Raw genomic sequence first — 17915 nt, 5'->3', positions numbered from 1 at the left:
TGCTGACCTTTCTGAGGAATGGCTAAGTTAGCCCTCAGCTGGGGGGCAGGAAGCTTCTCTATGTGGGTGCCCATGTGATTGTAGGTACAGTGAGGATATAAAAGCCTCATTTAATTGCCTCATTATCCAAACTTTGATTTTTTTCACTCAAAATATCCCAATGGTAGGAAATTATCATGAAAAACAGGGACAAAGAAAATCCTGTGCCAGCTAGCCACTAATTTACATATAAAGGGCCAGCAAATAAGAATTTTAGGCTTTGGAGCCAAGAAGTTATCAAAGGGATGGAAGAGGGAGGTTTAACTGGGTTTCCTAAAATAGGAGTTTGGGCAGAGGTTGGTGTTTTTGAAGAAACTTGAATACTGGGTTGGAAATCTTAGATTATTTTTAGATAACAGTTTGAACAAACATGGAGGTGTTTGAGGAAAACTATTTCTGGTGTTCTGAAGAATATGGAGTTCTGGGAGAATAAAGTTTAAGGGATAGCTAGATTATTTTTCATTTTGGCATGATGGAAATCCTCACAACTTTGGGGATGCAGAGAATGTGGTAGAACCTGAAATAACTCTGTGCTTGCTTAGCTTGCTTGATTCTGAAGGTGTCAAGTGAACCAGTGACTCTGTGCGTGTCAGGTGTGTTCCTCCCATAGCAACATGCCCAAGTCTAGTTCAATACCTCAGTAATAGCGTCAGGTACCTGGGTGCTTTCCCTTTTCCTCCAACCTTCCTAGGATATCATCCCACCTTCATCTTCACATGCATATTGAAAGAATGAGGACGTACGAAACCAACATCTTCGCCCTTATATTTCACTGTCAAAAATTATATTTAATCATTTAAGAATCACTTTTAATTATTTAAACCAAGCCTGGCTGTGTGTGGGTGTGTTGAGAGTTGGGTGAGAAATTAAAATTTAATTTTTGCTGTCACTATGTAACAGTTGAACACACATATTTATCTCTTTCCATCACAAATCCTTCTAAAATAATTACAAAGGACATTTTAAAAAGTAAATATTTACAAAGACAAAAGAAGAGTGGGGGAAACAGAAGATTTAAATGCAGATTTGTAATATGGAAAATAATGATAATTTCAGCAGAGTGGCTAAAACAGCTGTTTCTTCTAATATTACATTCTCCAATTTTTGGCTTTGCTGAATTTTACACTCCTGAGTAGCTTTAAATGAATTGTGATTAAATATGCTGGCAAGTTAATTTGTAAAATAATTGTATCACATTATTCCTAGGAAAAGTACAATCAGAATTCTAAATTTTTCATTGAGGTCACAGGTATGACAGTAGAAATGAGCAAGTCATGGTAGTCCCAATGTAGAAAGGCTCTTTGGTTGAATTTATATATCTCCAGCTTCATTTGTTCAGTGGTTCCCAATGGTGACAAAGTCACACTACAACACAGAGGAAAAAAAATGTGTCGGTCTTTGGAAAAGTGACAACTCTCTCAGCTGTGATGCAGGGCTTGACTCCAAGTGAAGGAGTCAGGGGCAGGCACAGATTGACATAGGAGGGGGTATTTGTTGGTAAAGAAGAGGACCAGTCTAGGTTTAGGTGTTCTTCTGCTGGGCATATGGCCTGGGTATCTCTTATGAACCCCATTCTTGCCTAAAAAGCTAAATTTAGCTCTTGATCTACAAATAATAATACACAGACACTGCACTGATAGTCTTTGGGAAAGGGATGTTTTCTTCTTTTCCTATCAATTTTTACTTGTGTCTCATCAGCTAAAACTGGGAAGAGATTGACCATGTGGTTGGGAGACACCGCAGCCCCTGCATGCAGGACAGGAGCAGCATGCCCTACACGGACGCCGTGGTGCACAAGATCCAGAGATACATTGACCTCCTTTCCACCAGCCTGCCCCATGCGGTGACACAGGACATTCAGTTTAGAGGGTATCTCATCCCCAAGGTTAGTTAGTGTGTTTCCTTCACTCCCTGCCTATGCACTTGAAGTGCCCATTGGCACAATATAATTGCAAGAATTCAGTCAGTTCTCAACTATAACAAAAAGGAAGGAGGAGTGAGTCACTGTGGAGATGTCACTAGAACGCTGGTTTGGGCAGATGTAGAAGGTCAGGAGTCTATTTCTTAACTTCATCGCACCTGGAATTTATTGGTTATGGCAACTCTTGATAACTTCTTAAATTTTTGTAGCCTTTTAACTGGCCTTCCTCTGAATGCATGGCATTTTACAAGTTGTGAAATATATACCCACTATTAACTGTATTTGAGAATCACATATTTAGCATGTATGAAAGTCAATTTCATGTGTCCACAATTGGAGATATGATGAGTTGTGTTTCACCCATGTCATGGAATACTATGCAGCTATTTGGATGATAATCTAGAGCTTTCCTGATAGAAAGATAAATGTGTTTATGCTACACTGACAAATGTAAAGAGCTGAAAGCAAAGCAGTATGTAAAAATATGGTCACTTTTTAAAGGTTTTCACCATCAATTTATTATGAGTATAACAGAGGCTTTCGAAGAATTATACAGTGAAAATCTATCTCTCTACTACTCAGATCCTACAACTAACATGTATTATATTTGCCTTATCACATATTTCTCTCCGTTTCTATATGCATCCATCAATCATTGTATATATTGATGCATTGCAAAGTATGTTAAATGTATCATTTATTTTACCCGTAAATACGTCAGTGTGGTATCATTTAGTATAGTTCCCTATTTGTTTGAAGTCCTTTCTTTAACTGTTAAGGTAAAATTTACATGCCATGAACTACACAAACCACACTTGATCTTTCAATGAATTGTGACAAATGTATACACCATTTTTTACTCAGAACCCTATCAAAACATAGAAAAAATTACTACCATCTCAGACTGTTCCTTCATGCCCATCCCTTTGGTTTCTACTCCACCCAATGACTTTTGTGATTTTTTCTTTAACCAAAGAATAGTTGTATAATCATATAAGTAGAATTCTACCATATGTATGTGTTCTACTTTGCTAGCTGCCAGAATGCAATGTACTAGAGATAGAATGGCTTTTAAAAGGGGGAATTTATTAAGTTGCAAGTCCACAGTTCTAAAGGCCATGAAAATGTCCCAACTAAAGCAAGGCTATAGAAATGTCCAATCTAAGGCATCCAGGGAAAGATACTTTGGTTCAAGAAGGCCAATGACATTCAGGGTTTCTCTCTCAAGTAGAAAGGCACATGGTAAACATTGTGGCATCTGCTAGCTTTCTCTCCAGGCTTCTTGCTTCATGAATCTTCCCTGCAAGGACTTTCCTTGTTCATGTCCAAAGGTCTTGGGCTGTGTGGCCTCTGTTTCGTTGCTCTAAAAAGGGACTCTGTCCAAAATGTTTCATCTTTTAAAGGATTCCATTAAACTAATCAAGACCCACCTGGAATGGGTGGAGTCATATCTCCCTCTAATCAAAAGTGAATACACACTATATGTGGGTGAGATAACCACATATCTCCTTGGGAACAATCCAGATGATCTCAGCCAACAGTATTGAAGGAGGATTAAAGCACATGGCTTTCTGGGGTCCATAACAGATTCAAATCAGCAGAGTAAGTATGTAGCCAATTGTATAAGGCTTCTTATTCAGAATAATGCTTTTTAGATTCATACATATTATTGTATGCATGAATACTTTGTTTCTTGGTATTGCTGATTGATTTTCCATTGCATAAATATACTGCAATTTATTTATCCATTTTCCTGATGGTAGACACCTAGACTGTCTCCAGTATGGGGACATTTTGCATAATTTGTTCTTTTTCATGTCTTTCAATTGGTTCATTTCTCTTGGGTAATTACCAAGCCTGGAATTGCTGGACTATACATTGGGGGTATGTTTAGTGTTATAAGAAACTTATAGGAAATTTTCCTGCTTGGAAGTACCATTTTATAGTTCAAAAAGTGTATAGGAGGGTGGTGCAAGGGTAGTTCATTGGTAGAATTCTTGCCTGCCATGTGGGAGACCCAAGTTCAATTCCTGGTCCATGCACTTCCTGCAAAACAAACAAACAAACAAGCAAAATCAAACATTTAAAATCCAACAAACAAGCAAAAATCCAACAAATGATGCTGCAATAACGGGATACTAATGTCGAAAAATAATGAAATGTGACCCCATCAGATAGCATACAAAAAGAAAATACATGTGAGAGAGAGTTCTGGTTCTGTTCCCTCACTGATATTTGGTATCGTATGTCTTTTAGATTTTAGCTATTTTGGCTGGTGTGTAGAGGCATTTCACAAACGTTTAATTTCCATTTCCCTAAGGATTAATGATATTTAACATTTTTTCATGTACTTGTTTGTAATTTTTTTCCTTTTTGAAGTGTCTCTTCAAGTATTTTGTCCATTTAAAAATTTTTTGTCTTGTTATAATTCAGTTATAGGAGATATTTATATATTTTAGATACCAGTCCTTTGTGAATATGTGCTGTGAATATTTTCTCCCCATTTGTCACTTACCTATTTTTTTGTTTTTATTTTTTTCATGGGTAGGCTCTGGAAATTTGGCACGGCAGGTGAAAATTCTACCACTGAACCACCTAATTTTTTTTTAACAATATCTTTTGGCAAACAGACAATTTTGATTTTGGAAAAGTCTAATTAATCAATTTGTTCCTTCATAGTTACTGCTTACTGTGTCCTAAGGTAAGTTTTTCTAAGGCTAGGTCACAAACATTCTCTAATTCTTTCTTCTGGAGTGTTATAGTTTTAGGTTTTATGTTTAGGTCCATCTTGAATTAATTTTCGTGTATGGTGTCAGGTATGGGTTTATAAACTTTTTGTAGATATGGATATGCATGTTTTGGCACCATTTGTTGAAAGACCTTCTTTTCCATATTGGATTGATTAGTCTTATTTTAATTGACTGTATGACTTTATAGAAATCACTTAATCTTGGGATATGGAATGGGAGTTTGGGGAATATGTTTTGTAATTGAACTCGGGATACCTGGGATATAGTTTAGGCTCTGGTACTTAATTGTTCTATGGGGTTGGGAATGCTACTTCCTCTACTTGGAAATAGGTTTTCTCATTTATAGATTAAGGATATTGGGCTAGTGATTTTCAGTGATACTTCCAGCTCTATCTGCTCCTTATAATGAAGTGTCTCTGTTCATTCCAGGGCACAACTGTTTTAGTATCACTGAGTTCAGTCCTGCGTGACAACAAAGAGTTCCCCAACCCAGGTCAGTTTGACCCTGGCCACTTCCTGGATGAAAGTGGAAACTTTAAGAAGAGTGACTACTTCATGGCTTTCTCAGCAGGCAAGACTAATTCTTTTTCCATCTGAAACAATAGATCTCTTGGAGAAAAGGAGGGGTTCTCTGGGTTTGTTGGAACTGCTCTCTGTAGTAATCCTAAGCACCATTCCCAATACCCCAGCTGTTTTTTATGTCATGACATCTCTTCATTATAGGACCAGTTCAGTGGTACATTGGGGCCTGGCCCTATTTCTTACAAAGGCAAGGAAACAGGAGTCTGGAGTAACTGCACTCTGTCCCCAGGTGATCCTTTCAGGAGCTCAGCACTATTAAGCGTTTCTTTTTTCCTCTGATGAGAGAGCTCTCTCATCAACTTCACTGAGACTCATCTATGTGGCTGCCATAGGCTAAGCTCTAGGTATGGTCAGAACGTTCCTTCAAGGGTCCGACCAGCCTTGTGAGTAAGGCAGGACACTTGTGATGATCTATAAACCTTGAAATGTTCCACCAACCATGATCATCCTGACCTGTTTATTGGAGGGCCCACCTCCACACTGGCCTCGTGGCACTGAATCTCTGACCAGAGAATCTTCTGTATTCTGTGGCATTTAATGTCTGATTTGGGCTTAATGCTGTGGATACCAAGAAAACTGGGACAGTTCCTGCCCTCTGGTTCCATGTTCCAGCAGGGGAGAAAGACTAACAATAGGAGAATTATGTCTTGGGCTGATCCAAGCTTCAATGGAAACATTAATGTGAAGCTCAAGAAAACCCGGAGAAGAAATGCTTCTACTGACAGAGGGATTCAGAGAGATTTTCACAGAGGACAGGAAATGAAATTGAAGCTGGGTCCTGAAGGCAGGAGTAGAGGAGGAGAATTGTGCATTTCAATCAAAGGGAACAGAATGAGATTAATTTTACAACTCATTGTCTTATTGGGAATTGGCGAGTGCTGAGTGTGGCTGTCCCTGCAGGTAGAGGGTAGGAAGAGTGGAAGGAGAGAGCATGGGCTCCACGACAGGGGACAGAATATGAACGCCTCACAATTAGAAACTAATCCTATAGACCATGTAAGGAGAGCCATGTAAAATGTTTAAATAGGGGAGTGGAGTAGTCTGACAGGACCTTTAGAAATCACATGAGAGGTCTCAACCTTTTGTTAAATTCTGTACCAGAAATAAAAGGAGAAACACAATTGCACAGCCCCTTTCATTTCTCTACTGCTCCATCCCTTTGACAGATCAATTTGTGGGTCATTTTGGAAAGCCCAAATCCCAAAAGATGAACAGTTTCATTACGTGAATGTTTATTTAAATTCCTTTTGTTGAGCAAGCACTCAGGAAATATTATGGAAGGTAAGGGCAGGAAGTGCATCCTTTCATCCATCCATCCATCCACACATCCACTGACACAGTCACGTAGTAATTCTTGAAATAGTTATGGGGATTCACTTGGTGCCATTTCAGAAACAGGATTCAAAGAGAAAATAATTTTTGTTTTCTTTATAGGAAAATGAATTTGTGCTGGGGAGAGCCTAGCACGCATGGAACTGTTTTTATTCCTGACCACCATTTTACAGAATTTCTCCCTGAAATCTCTGGTTGAGCCTAAGGACATTGACCTCACCCCAGCTTCCACTGGGATTGTCCAAGTGCCGCCCTTGTTCCAGCTCTGTTTCATTCCCGCCTGAAGAAGGGAAGACCAACTGCGTGTGTTCTGTTGTCTGCAGCTACCCTTCCTCTGGGGTGTTGTGCTTCCCACTACCTTGGACACCTTTTCTGGATTCTTTTCCTGCCCTGCCTCCCCTCATCATTAACTATCTAGTGAAACGTTCACCTCCGTTAATGATATTTTCCTGATTTTTTACTTGCCAAAGTTACTTCCTATCCTCCAACCTCTGCCTTTGTGTTAGAAACCATGTGCCTTACTATTTTGCTGACTGGGTGCTCCCTTGAGTAATTGGGAGTTCGATTGGAGAGGAAGAAAAAAGGTTTGTGGGAGTGACTGAAATATCTAAGAATATATTGAGAGGGTAAATAATGTGAAGAAAGTTATTCTAAGAAATTTTTCTCTGCATTAATGATTCACCCATTCTCTCCCCCCACTGTCGTTGCCTTTCACATCCCATTAATATTTTAATTACTTTTCATCTCAGATATGACAGTGTAAAAATGCATCTTTTACTATTATTTAGTCATGTATACTGTATGTTATTCCTTTATAACCAAAATACAAGCCTAGTTATTATTGAAGAAAAAAGTGCATTGAACAATGATGCTGAGTGCACTGGCAAAGATCACTTTATTCAAAGCTATATGAAGTAGAGCAGAGAGGATGTCACTAGAAAGGCTATCGTCACCAAGAAATAGAGAACACGGTTCCCTTGAAATGGGGGTCTAGAAAGTTTTCAAGGACTGGATGAGCAAAGGGGAGAGTACTGAAAGGGGAGGTTAAGCAATTGGGTGAATCCATTAAGGAGATCATCTCCTGAGTGTACTGTTGAGGCTGGTAGAACATGTCGTATGTGGATTCTGCAAAGGCCAAGGTAAGGGAGGTCAGGGGCCTAGAAACGAGGCTTATGTAAAGATCTGTAAGCTAAGGAGAAGTTAAGGCCATCTTAGACAGTAACCTAGTGGGTAGGGGATTTCTTATCTCACACTGTTTTCCTGGATCACAAGGTTCAGGTAAAATTCAACACTGTAAGTCTCCCCTTTTGCTCAAGATGATGATATTTGTTCATCACTGAACTATTCAGAGGGCCATAGATCTGAGTGGATCGAAGCATCATCTAAGAATGGCCCACTGTGGATTTCTGAGGTTACTGTTCCTAGAAAACCAGTTGAACCTGTTAGTATCCTTGGCAGTAATGGTCGGTTGTTTTAGAATCTGAATTCTTTCTTGTGTATTTGGCGTTTCCATCACATGACAGTGCTAATGTCCTCCCTGCTGTCTTCCACATTTGGTGACTTCCAGCCTCTTAGTCCTTCCTGTGATTTTTCTCTTCATAAAGCTTTCGATCACTTGTGCTATACCCTTATTAAAAATAACATTTTTGAAAAGTCTTATTTGCAATTGGTTCATACTCACAGGAATTGATTAAGAACATATTTTGTGGGAAGATACTGTAATTCAACGTTTTATCAAAGATAACCAAAGTAAGATGATTCTTGATCAGAAAATAAGACAGGTTTCATTAGATTTGTCTTGATTATTTTCATAAGTGTAGCAAGAATATGATTTACCCTATAGGCCTTTTTTTTTTTTATTAATTAAAGAAAAAAAAAGAAATTAACCCAACATTTAGAAATCATTCCATTCTACATATGCAATCAGTAATTCTTAACATCATCACATAGATGCATGATCATCATTTCTTAGTACATTTGCATCGATTTAGGAAAAGAACTAGCAAAACAACAGAAAAAAATATAGAATGTTAATATAGAAAAAAAATAAAAATAATAATAATAGTAAAAAAGGAAAAAGAAAAAAAAGACAAACAAACAAACAGACAGACCAAAAAAAAAAAAACCTATAGCTCAGATGCAGCTTCATTCAGTGTTTTAACATGATTACTTTACAATTAGGTATTATTGTGCTGTCCATTTTTGAGTTTTTGTATCTAGTCCTGTTGCACAGTCTGTATCCCTTCAGCTCCAATTACCCATTATCTTACCCTGTTTCTAATATTCCAAGTTTATTCTTGGAATATTCACATCAGTGAATCAGTTCACATCAGTGGGACCATACAGTATTTGTCCTTTAGTTTTTGGCTAGACTCACTCAGCATAATGTTCTCTAGGTCCATCCATGTTATTACATGCTTCATAAGTTTATTCTGTCTTAAAGCTGCATAATATTCCATCGTATGTATATACCACAGTTTGTTTAGCCACTCGTCTGTTGATGGACATTTTGGCTGTTTCCATCTCTTTGCAATTATATATAACGCTGCTATAAACATTGGTGTGCAAATGTCCGTTTGTGTCTTTGCCCTTAAGTCCTTTGAGTAGATACCTAGCAATGGTATTGCTGGGTCGTATGGCAATTCTATATTCAGCTTTTTGAGGAACCACCAAACTGCCTTCCACAGTGGTTGCACCATTTGACATTCCTACCAACAGTGGATAAGTGTGCCTCTTTCTCCGCATCCTCTCCAGCACTTGTCATTTTGTTTTGTTGATAATGGCCATTCTGGTGGGTGTGAGATGATATCTCCTTGTGGTTTTGATTTGCATTTCTCTAATGGCCAGGGACATTGAGCATCTCTTCATGTGCCTTTTGGCCATTTGTATTTCCTCTTCTGATAGGTGTCTGTTCAAGTCTTTTTCCCATTTTGTAATTGGGTTGGCTGTCTTTTTGTTGTTGAGTTGGACAATCTCTTTATAAATTCTGGATACTAGACCTTTATCTGATATGTCATTTCCAAATATTGTCTCCCATTGTGTAGGCTGTCTTTCTACTTTCTTGATGAAGTTCTTTGATGCACAAAAGTGTTTAATTTTGAGGAGTTCCCATTTATTTATTTCCTTCTTCAGTACTCTTGCTTTAGGTGTAAGGTCCATAAAACTGCCTCCAATTGTAAGATTCATAAGATATCTCCCTATATTTTCCTCTAACTGTTTTATGGTCTTAGATCTAATGTTTAGATCTTTGATCCATTTTGAGTTAACTTTTGTATAGGGTGTGAGATATGGATCCTCTTTCATTCTTTTGCATGTGGATATCCAGTTCTCTAGGCACCATTTATTGAAGAGACTGTTCTGTCCCGGGTGAGTTGGCTTGACTGCCTTATCAAAGATCAAATGTCCATACCATAGGCCTTTTTAAGTTTGTTTTGCTGGAAGTTTTCATAAGGAACCTCAGATTGGTCTTTAAAAACCTTTCAATGATAGGAAGCCAAGCCAACTCACCACCAGATTTCACTTATAATACCTATAGATCTGGATGAAATCTTCTTTCTTGTAGTCCCCAAGTTAACATATGGTTCGTATGTCTGCCAGAAAGTGACTCCCTTAGTTACCAGTAAGGCTTGAACCCCTGTAAACCAGGTAGTATAAAGTAAGACATAATAATAACCAGAAAGTGTCTACTTATATCTGATTGAACATTATTCTCAGATAAGACGTTGCTAGTTATAGATAACCAAGTAGCTTTAGATTATCTTTCATATGAAGAAGGTGATATTTGTGTTGCTGCCTATAAATCCTGCTGGGTCAATAGCACCAGACAAGTATCACTCCTCATCTAAAACATCTTCAAGCAAGTGAAATGGCTTCACAGCATGAACAGGAGACCCCAGAGACATGGGAATCAATCAGTGGGTCTGCCTAGTGCCCAGTTGTATTCCTTTGTCTCACTGCTGATCATGTTAGTCATTCTCCTACTCCTCAGACCTGTCTTTATCTCCACCATCACCAGCTTCATCACACAATAAGCCACCCACCTCTAAAAGAAACCCACCTCTTTCCCTGTCCCATGTAGCTTTTGGGTGGCAGCCTATAAAATCACAAACCCACTGTCTTTGGTCTTTTTTGGGGATAAACAGGAGGGAATATGAAAATGGAACAGTTGTTAGCTTCACTAACCCACTTGATATGCTTGAACTTTCTTTTTATGCGGGAAGCACAAAGAGGAAACAGAAAAACAGGCTGATGTACCCGTTGTGCTGGTCCAGGCCACGTTCTTGCAGACCACGGGCCTGGGCTGCAGAGAGATGGAAAAAAGAGGCCAGGCACAGACGCAGACGTGAATTTCATTGGAAGTTTTGAACAGGTGAAGATTTTTCCAGTGGTGACTATTCTAGAAGTGAGTGTTCCACAAAAGGAACAGAAGTGCACAAGGCTATACACATTTTTAGAACAGAAACATTCTGTAGTATGAGGACATCAGGTCTCTAGTATAATCATCATAGGGGCCTAACAGCTCATATTTCTAAGGTCAGAGTTCAAGATAAAATCTTTTTGCATTAGTAATTACAGTCCTCCCCCTCTGGCAGATAATTTAGTTTCTTAACTTTTGTCCTTGACTCTAGCAGGTTTGTTATGAACGTTTAGGAGGAGACCTGGGCACCACACCAATCATCCATCATGGGGCTTACTTAGGCCTTTGTCCCAGCAGAAAAGAAACAAGTCCTGCGGACACCAAGTTTGCTTATTTTTGCCAGATAGCCATGCTTCTGCAGAGTCATCCTCCCTCTCCGGCTTGCAAAATTAATGAAACATGGCCCAAGGACACCCCACCCCAAACAACTCCTGTAGGTCACTCTCCCTTCTTCCGTCTCCCCATTTCCACACTCTCCCTTTGTTCCTAGAAGCCATATATAGTGCCTGGCTAAAACTTGCCTTTTGAGCACTTAAGTTTTTGTTGCTGTGCTACAGTAATGCTACTTTAGTTAGTAAACTTCTTTTATACTTTGGTTTCAGAGTCTGTTTCGAGCAAAACGGAGCACATAGAAAGATATCAGATATTTGACTGAACCACTGAGACTAAATCTCTCAAGCCTGAAGTCTGTCCTACCACTCACCTTGCTTTTAGGTAAAACAATAGATTTTCCAATTGCCTTTAGGCATCTTGAGAGATGCCTGCTGTCAGCAAGCAAATGCTTCCTAACTCAAATAACTTTATGAAGAGAAAGACAAAATAAATACCTGAAGTAAGTTCAGGAAAAGAAAACTATGATAGAAGAGTATGTGCAATTAAGAAAAAAGCTGTGAGCTATGAGACCTTGAGATCTTTTAGTTAAATTGAAAGAATGGTATAAAATATAACTATAAATACACCTTTTTCCTTGAAAAATATTCAAGCATATAGCAAAATTGAAAGAGTATTAAAATGAATACCCATAAATCCTCAATCTAGGCTTAACAATATTTTACCATATTTGCTTCATGATATATATGTAATTTTGCTGAAACATTTATGGGAAATTACAGAGGATTGAAACTTACTGAAAAATTGTAACACGCATTTCTAGAACATAAGGACAATCTCCTACTAACCACAGTACTATTATCATACCAACAATACAAACAATCTTTCCAGAGTGTTGCCTACACCCCGTCTTTATTTAAATTTACATAAATGTCCTCCAAAATCTTTTCTGTAGTAAAGTATTCCTTTTATTAAAAACACAGAACACTATCAAGGACCTTCCTAACAAATAGCCAGAAGAATTAGTATTTAACCTGCTCATTCTATCAACAAGTTATTTTTAGTAAACATGCTTTCACAAGCCAGTCTCTTAGTAGCATCTCCTAGCCCTTGAAAGTCAGCCAATTAGGGATGGACTCACTCTCATAAATACATCTCTGAGTACCAGTCAATCAACAATTCTGAATTTCACACTTCCCAAACAGGATGAGCAGTCAGTCCACATAAGATGAACTATATGACATGCTTGGGGAGGCAGCCTAACCAGCACAGCTCTCCCTTACACCAAGAGTAAGCAAGAAATTCAGCTTTGTCTTTTTAAATTTCAGATATTGTTTAGTAGTTTCATCACTATTTGATGCTTGTGGTGTATTGTATAATTATGCTAATTAGGATGGTGCAAGCAGTTCATTTCACTATAAAGATTATTTTTTTCCTAAAGCAAATAATCTAGTGAATGATACCTTAGCATCTTTGGAAAGAATATCTAGTTCACTCTTAGCTTTCCAGTCAATGGTTTTAATATCAGTGATGATCCTATTCCAAATAAATTATTTCGATGTGGTTTGCAAAATGATAATTTTTGAATTCTACAATTTATTAGCTGGTTTTTCTTGATCAGCTGAGGGTATTTATTTAACTTCTAATAATGACAAGGTAAAAGCTTAACCCTTTACTTTGAACCATCAATTTTACAAATGAGAAGTTGATGAATTAATCCCCTACCGTGATGGCATGTAAAGGCAGGTATGCTGTTCATTTCTTTTTTGAATATCATTGTAGATTAGGGAAGTGTGTGCGTGTAGTTCAATAGGTTTCAATAAAGTGCAATCATGCTTTTCATGGCCAGGATGTTCCATGAATCCATATTTATATTTCAAAATCTAATTTAACTTTGCATAGCTTTCCTTAATTTGTTTAATCCTGATACCACATTTACTATGAGAATTGTTTTTACTTTGCTATACCTTGTAACTCATAATTGAAGCATACCTGCCTTCACATGCCACCACGGTAGGGGATTATTTCATCAACTTTTCATTTGTAAAATTGATGGTTCAAAGTAAAGGGTTAAGCTTTTACCTTTTCATTATTAGAAGTTAAATAAATACCCACAGCTGATCAAGAAAAACCAGCTAATAAATTGTAGAATTCAAAAATTATCATTTTGCAAACCACATTGAAATAACTGATTTGGAATAGGATCATCCAAATCAATTATTGGGGATAGATGGGCATGTATTCTCTCTTTTTCTGGTTCACCCTCAATGTGAGGCAGGCAGAGTGTCCTTGGGTTTGGAGGATGGACCCTCTTAGTGATCCTGCCCCGTTCCTGTGTGTTTACCCTGAGACCTAATTTCAATCCAACACCACAGGATTCTGTGTATGTTCTCCACCTTCTTTATTTGTAACTCCCTTTTCCAATATTAAAAACCCTAGCTTTCATTATTCTTAATATGTTTACTTATTTCATCAATCCTCGTATGTGTGATCCATCCCTATCTCTACTGCCACCCCCTTTCCCCACACATGCAACCCTTCCTTTCCCTGCTTGTGCTTTGACTTCTCATGGGCAGCCACGAGCCCTCCATACCCAGCGTGAAGACAGCTTCACCATTCCTGGGTTTTGACCTCCTCCTCTTCATCTTGCTCAGCCTCTGAAACCCCGTACAGTTCTGCTCCCATGTGTGGACGCCCTCTGTGACCCTCCCGTACTCTGCCCACCCAACAGGAACCCACCTTTCACCCTCTATTTCTGAGATCCTTGGTGAGGCCACCTCATGCTTGGATGCTTCTTCCCTCTGCTCAGGTTCTGACTTTCCATGCCAAGTCAGCCTTTTTCAATTTGTGAGAGAACTACACGGGGCATGAATCTCCAGAGGCAGTGAGCATTGAAGGTGAGCTCGAAGGCTGATACCACATTACCCTATTACACTTTCTCACCCGACATGTTCACATCCCTCCCATATGCAAAATAAATCCATGCTCACAAATTAATTAGAAATAAGCCCTCTCTAGTACTTAGAATAGTTAGTTCAAGGTTCTTGCATTTTGTAATATGTATCAGTACTCCATTCTTTTAATGGCTGAATAATATTCCTCTGTATGTGTATACCGCATTTTGTTTGTTCATTCAGCTGATGGAAATTTGGGTTGTTTCCCCTTTTTCACTATTAGAAATAATGCTGCTATTATATTCATGACATTTTTCCCCTGGTAAAAAAAAATCAGCAATGTATGAAAAGACACAACAAACTTTCTTCCTAGATTTAATATTCATTGTTGATTTTGCACAAACCAGCCTTAACTCTGGTGTTTGCATAATGATAATTTTCCAACTTCGCTACTCATTACACTTATCAGTCATCATTCTACTGGAGGGAAGAAGCCTCATTTTCCTTTTTATTTATTTATTTATTTATTTATTTATTTATTTATTTAATTACTTAGTTTTCTATCTAATATTATCAGTAGGGATTCACTGATTTCTATTTAATAAATTGTTGGTTTTGTTGATCTTTCTCTAGTTTGTTTATTTCTGCTTTAATTTTTCTTATTTCTCTTCTTTTATTTGCTTTGGGGTTAGTTTGCTGATCTTTCTCTAAATTCTACATGTAAGCAGTTATGTCCTTAATTTTTGCTCATTCTTGTTTTTAAATATATGCATTTAGGGGATATATAAGTATCCATCTTACCACTGCCTTTTCTGCATCCCATAAATTCTCATATGTTTAATTCTCATTGTCATTCATCCTCAGATGTTTACTGTTTTCTCTAGGAATTTCTTTTTTAATCCAATGATTATTTAAGAGTGTGTTGTTTAATCTCCTTATATTTGTGGAGGTTCCTGCTCTTTCGTGATTATTAATTTCCAACCACATTACATTGTGGTCAGAGGAAGTGCTTTGGATTATTTCAATCTTACTAAATTTATAAAGATTCAGTTTGTGTCTGAGCATATGATCTGTCTGTACAACATTCCATGTTCACTAGAGAAGAATGTGTATCCTGGTGTTTTGGGGTATAATGTCCTATTTGTGTCTGTCAGGTCTAATTCGTTTATCAGATTGTTTAAGTTCTCTGTTTCCTTGTTGATCTTCCGTCTGATTCTTCTATCTATGGAGGAGAGAGGTGTATTGAAGTCTCTCAGTATTAATGTTGAAATGTCTATAGCTCCTTTCAGTTTTTGCCAATGTTTGCCTCATATACATTGGAGGTCCTTGTTTGGGAGCATAAAATTAATTCTGATTATTATTTGTTCTTTGTGAATTGTCCCTTTTTTTAATATGCAGTGTCCTTCTTTGTCTCTTGTGACGTCTTTACATTTAAAGTCACTTTTACCTGATGTTAGCGTAGCTACTCCTGCTGTCTTTTGGCTGCATAGACCATCTTTTTTCCATCGTTTCCCTTTCAATCTAATTGTGTCCTTGGTTCTGAGATGTGTCTCTTTGGAACAGTGTATAGACAGATTATATATTTTTGATACATTCTGCCTAGCTGTGTCTTTTAATTGGTGAGTATAGTCCATTAGCATTCAAAGTTATTATTGTTAAAGTCGTTCTTGAATCTACCATCTTATCCTTTAGGTTTTATATGTTACATCTCTCTCTATTTTTTTCCCCCTCTCTCCCATTTTACTCTTTCAATTACTGATGCTTGTATTCTTCAATTCTTTGCCCTCCTTCACATCTCCTACTTCTGACATTTCCTTTAGGTGACAGGATGCCCTTTAGTATTTCTTGTAGAACAGGTCTCTTGTTGACTAGTTCTCTTAGTTTTTGTTTGTCTTTGAAGATTTTAATCTCCCTGTCAGATTTGGAGGACAACTGGGCTGGATAAAGAACTCTTGGCTGGAAATCTTTCTCATTCAGGATCTTAAATATATCATACTTCTGCCTCCTTGGTTCCATGTGCCTGTTGAATATTGCAAACTTGGTCATATGTGTTTTCTCTTGTATGTAGTAGATTGCTTTTCTCGTACTGTTTTCAGGAATTTTCTGTTTCTTTCCAATCTTTGATAGTTTGATTAGTCTATGTCTTGCAGTAGGCTTATTTGGATTTATTCCATTTGGTGTTCGTTTGGCCTCTTTGATTCATGTATTTACATTTTTTATAAGGGTTGGAAAGTTTTTCCCAATTATTTCTTCAAGTATCTTTCCCAGCCCTTTACTCTTCTCTTCTCCCTCTAGGACATCAGTGATTCTTATACTTGTCTGCCTCCTGTTCTCCATCATTTCCCTGAGATCTAGTTCCATTTGTCCATCTTTCTTGCTATTTGTCCTTTTATGTGCTCTAGTTCAATTGTTCTCTCTTTTAGCTCACTTGTTCTTCCTTGGCTTCTTCGAATCTGCTATTGTGTATCTCTAGTATATTTCTAGTTTGGTCTAATGTATCTTTCATGTCTGAAAGATCTGCCATTTTTCTATTTATCTTTCAGATTCTTCTTTATGCTCTTCTATTGTCTTCCTGATCTCCTTTGTTTCTTTATAAATATCCTTGAGTAGTTGTTCCACATTCTCTGTTCTCTCTGGTGCTTTGAGTTGGCTATTTGGCTTTGTCATTTCCACTTGGATCTGCCTGGGCTCTGTGATTTTTGTTGTGTTTGTGGTATTTGCTTATTTTAATAAGGTTATTTTGCACATTAGTTTCCTTCAATTATCTAAACATTTTATTTACTTGGTTTTCCATTGAGGCTTTCCCTTTGCACTTGGTTTGTCGGCAATTCCCCACCAAATGAAGGCCCAGATATCATGTAGGGGATATAATTTTACTGGAAGGTCTATTGGAACTAGATGTTTGCGGTTTCTCCCTCAGCTAGAAAGGCACATGGTGACATCTGCCAGCTTTTTCCCCAGGTTTCTTCAATGCCTTCCCTGGGGTGTTTTCTTTATGTATCTCCAAAGGTCTCTGGCTGTGTGTATTCTGTTGGCTCTTTAAAAAATGGATGTGTCTTGGACCAGCCTCCCCAGAACATCAGATAGTTCCATCCCCCTCTCCCATATTATTGATAGCTCCTTATCAATAGACTCTGTGAAGCTTATCCCAACATAGATAGGCCGAGTCTACTTGAAATTAGGCCTTAGAGTCACCCCCAAAGAGCTTCTTTAGTTGCTCAGATGTGTCCTCTCTCTCTAAGGTGGCTCAGCAGGTGATTCATCACCCCTGTGCATGACATGATTCCTAGGAATGTAAATCTCCCTACCAACATTAGCTGGAATCCAGCATCATGGGAATGAGAAAGCCTTCTTGACCTAAAGGGGGAGGAGAGAAAGGAGACAAAATAAAGTTTCAGTGGCTGACAGAATTCAGAGTTGAGAGGTTATCTGAAGGTTATTCTTCTGCACTGTAGGTTATCCTTTTTAATTTATTGTGTATTGGGAGTGACTGGAGGAAATACCTGAAACTGTTGAGCTGTGTCCCAGTAGCCTTGATTCTTGAAGATTATTATATGAAAATACAACTTTTGCAATGTGATTGTGTGATTGTGAAAACCTGTCTGATGCTCCTTTTATCCAGGATATGGACAGATTGGTAAAAAGATATG

The 17915-nt window shown here is 38.0% G+C and overlaps 1 protein-coding gene across 3 annotated transcripts in view; it reads left to right on the top strand.

The window, feature by feature from the left end:
• Nucleotides 1-12943, top strand: part of LOC143654041 (cytochrome P450 2C18-like) — a 38979-nt gene extending 26036 nt beyond the window's left edge. Inside the window, exons 6-8 of one of the 3 annotated variants that reach the window (XR_013161645.1) lie at nucleotides 1738-1924; nucleotides 5140-5281; nucleotides 6727-12943. Coding sequence is in view for 2 of the 3 variants with exons in the window: in XM_077125501.1 (XP_076981616.1) it covers nucleotides 1738-1886 (149 nt within the window). In the remaining variant the exon portion in view is untranslated. Of the gene's footprint in view, nucleotides 1-1737; nucleotides 4515-5139; nucleotides 5282-6726 lie in introns of those variants that run through there. The other 2 variants (XM_077125501.1, XM_077125500.1) reach the window with 2 other exon arrangements.
• Nucleotides 12944-17915: the final 4972 nt, after the last annotated feature.

This window comes from Tamandua tetradactyla, chromosome 13 (assembly GCF_023851605.1).
Source record: "Tamandua tetradactyla isolate mTamTet1 chromosome 13, mTamTet1.pri, whole genome shotgun sequence".
Classification (NCBI taxonomy): Eukaryota; Metazoa; Chordata; class Mammalia; order Pilosa; family Myrmecophagidae; genus Tamandua; species Tamandua tetradactyla.
The sequence above is the reverse complement of the archived record's forward strand: the minus strand, read 5'-3'. Positions and strand labels throughout refer to the sequence as shown.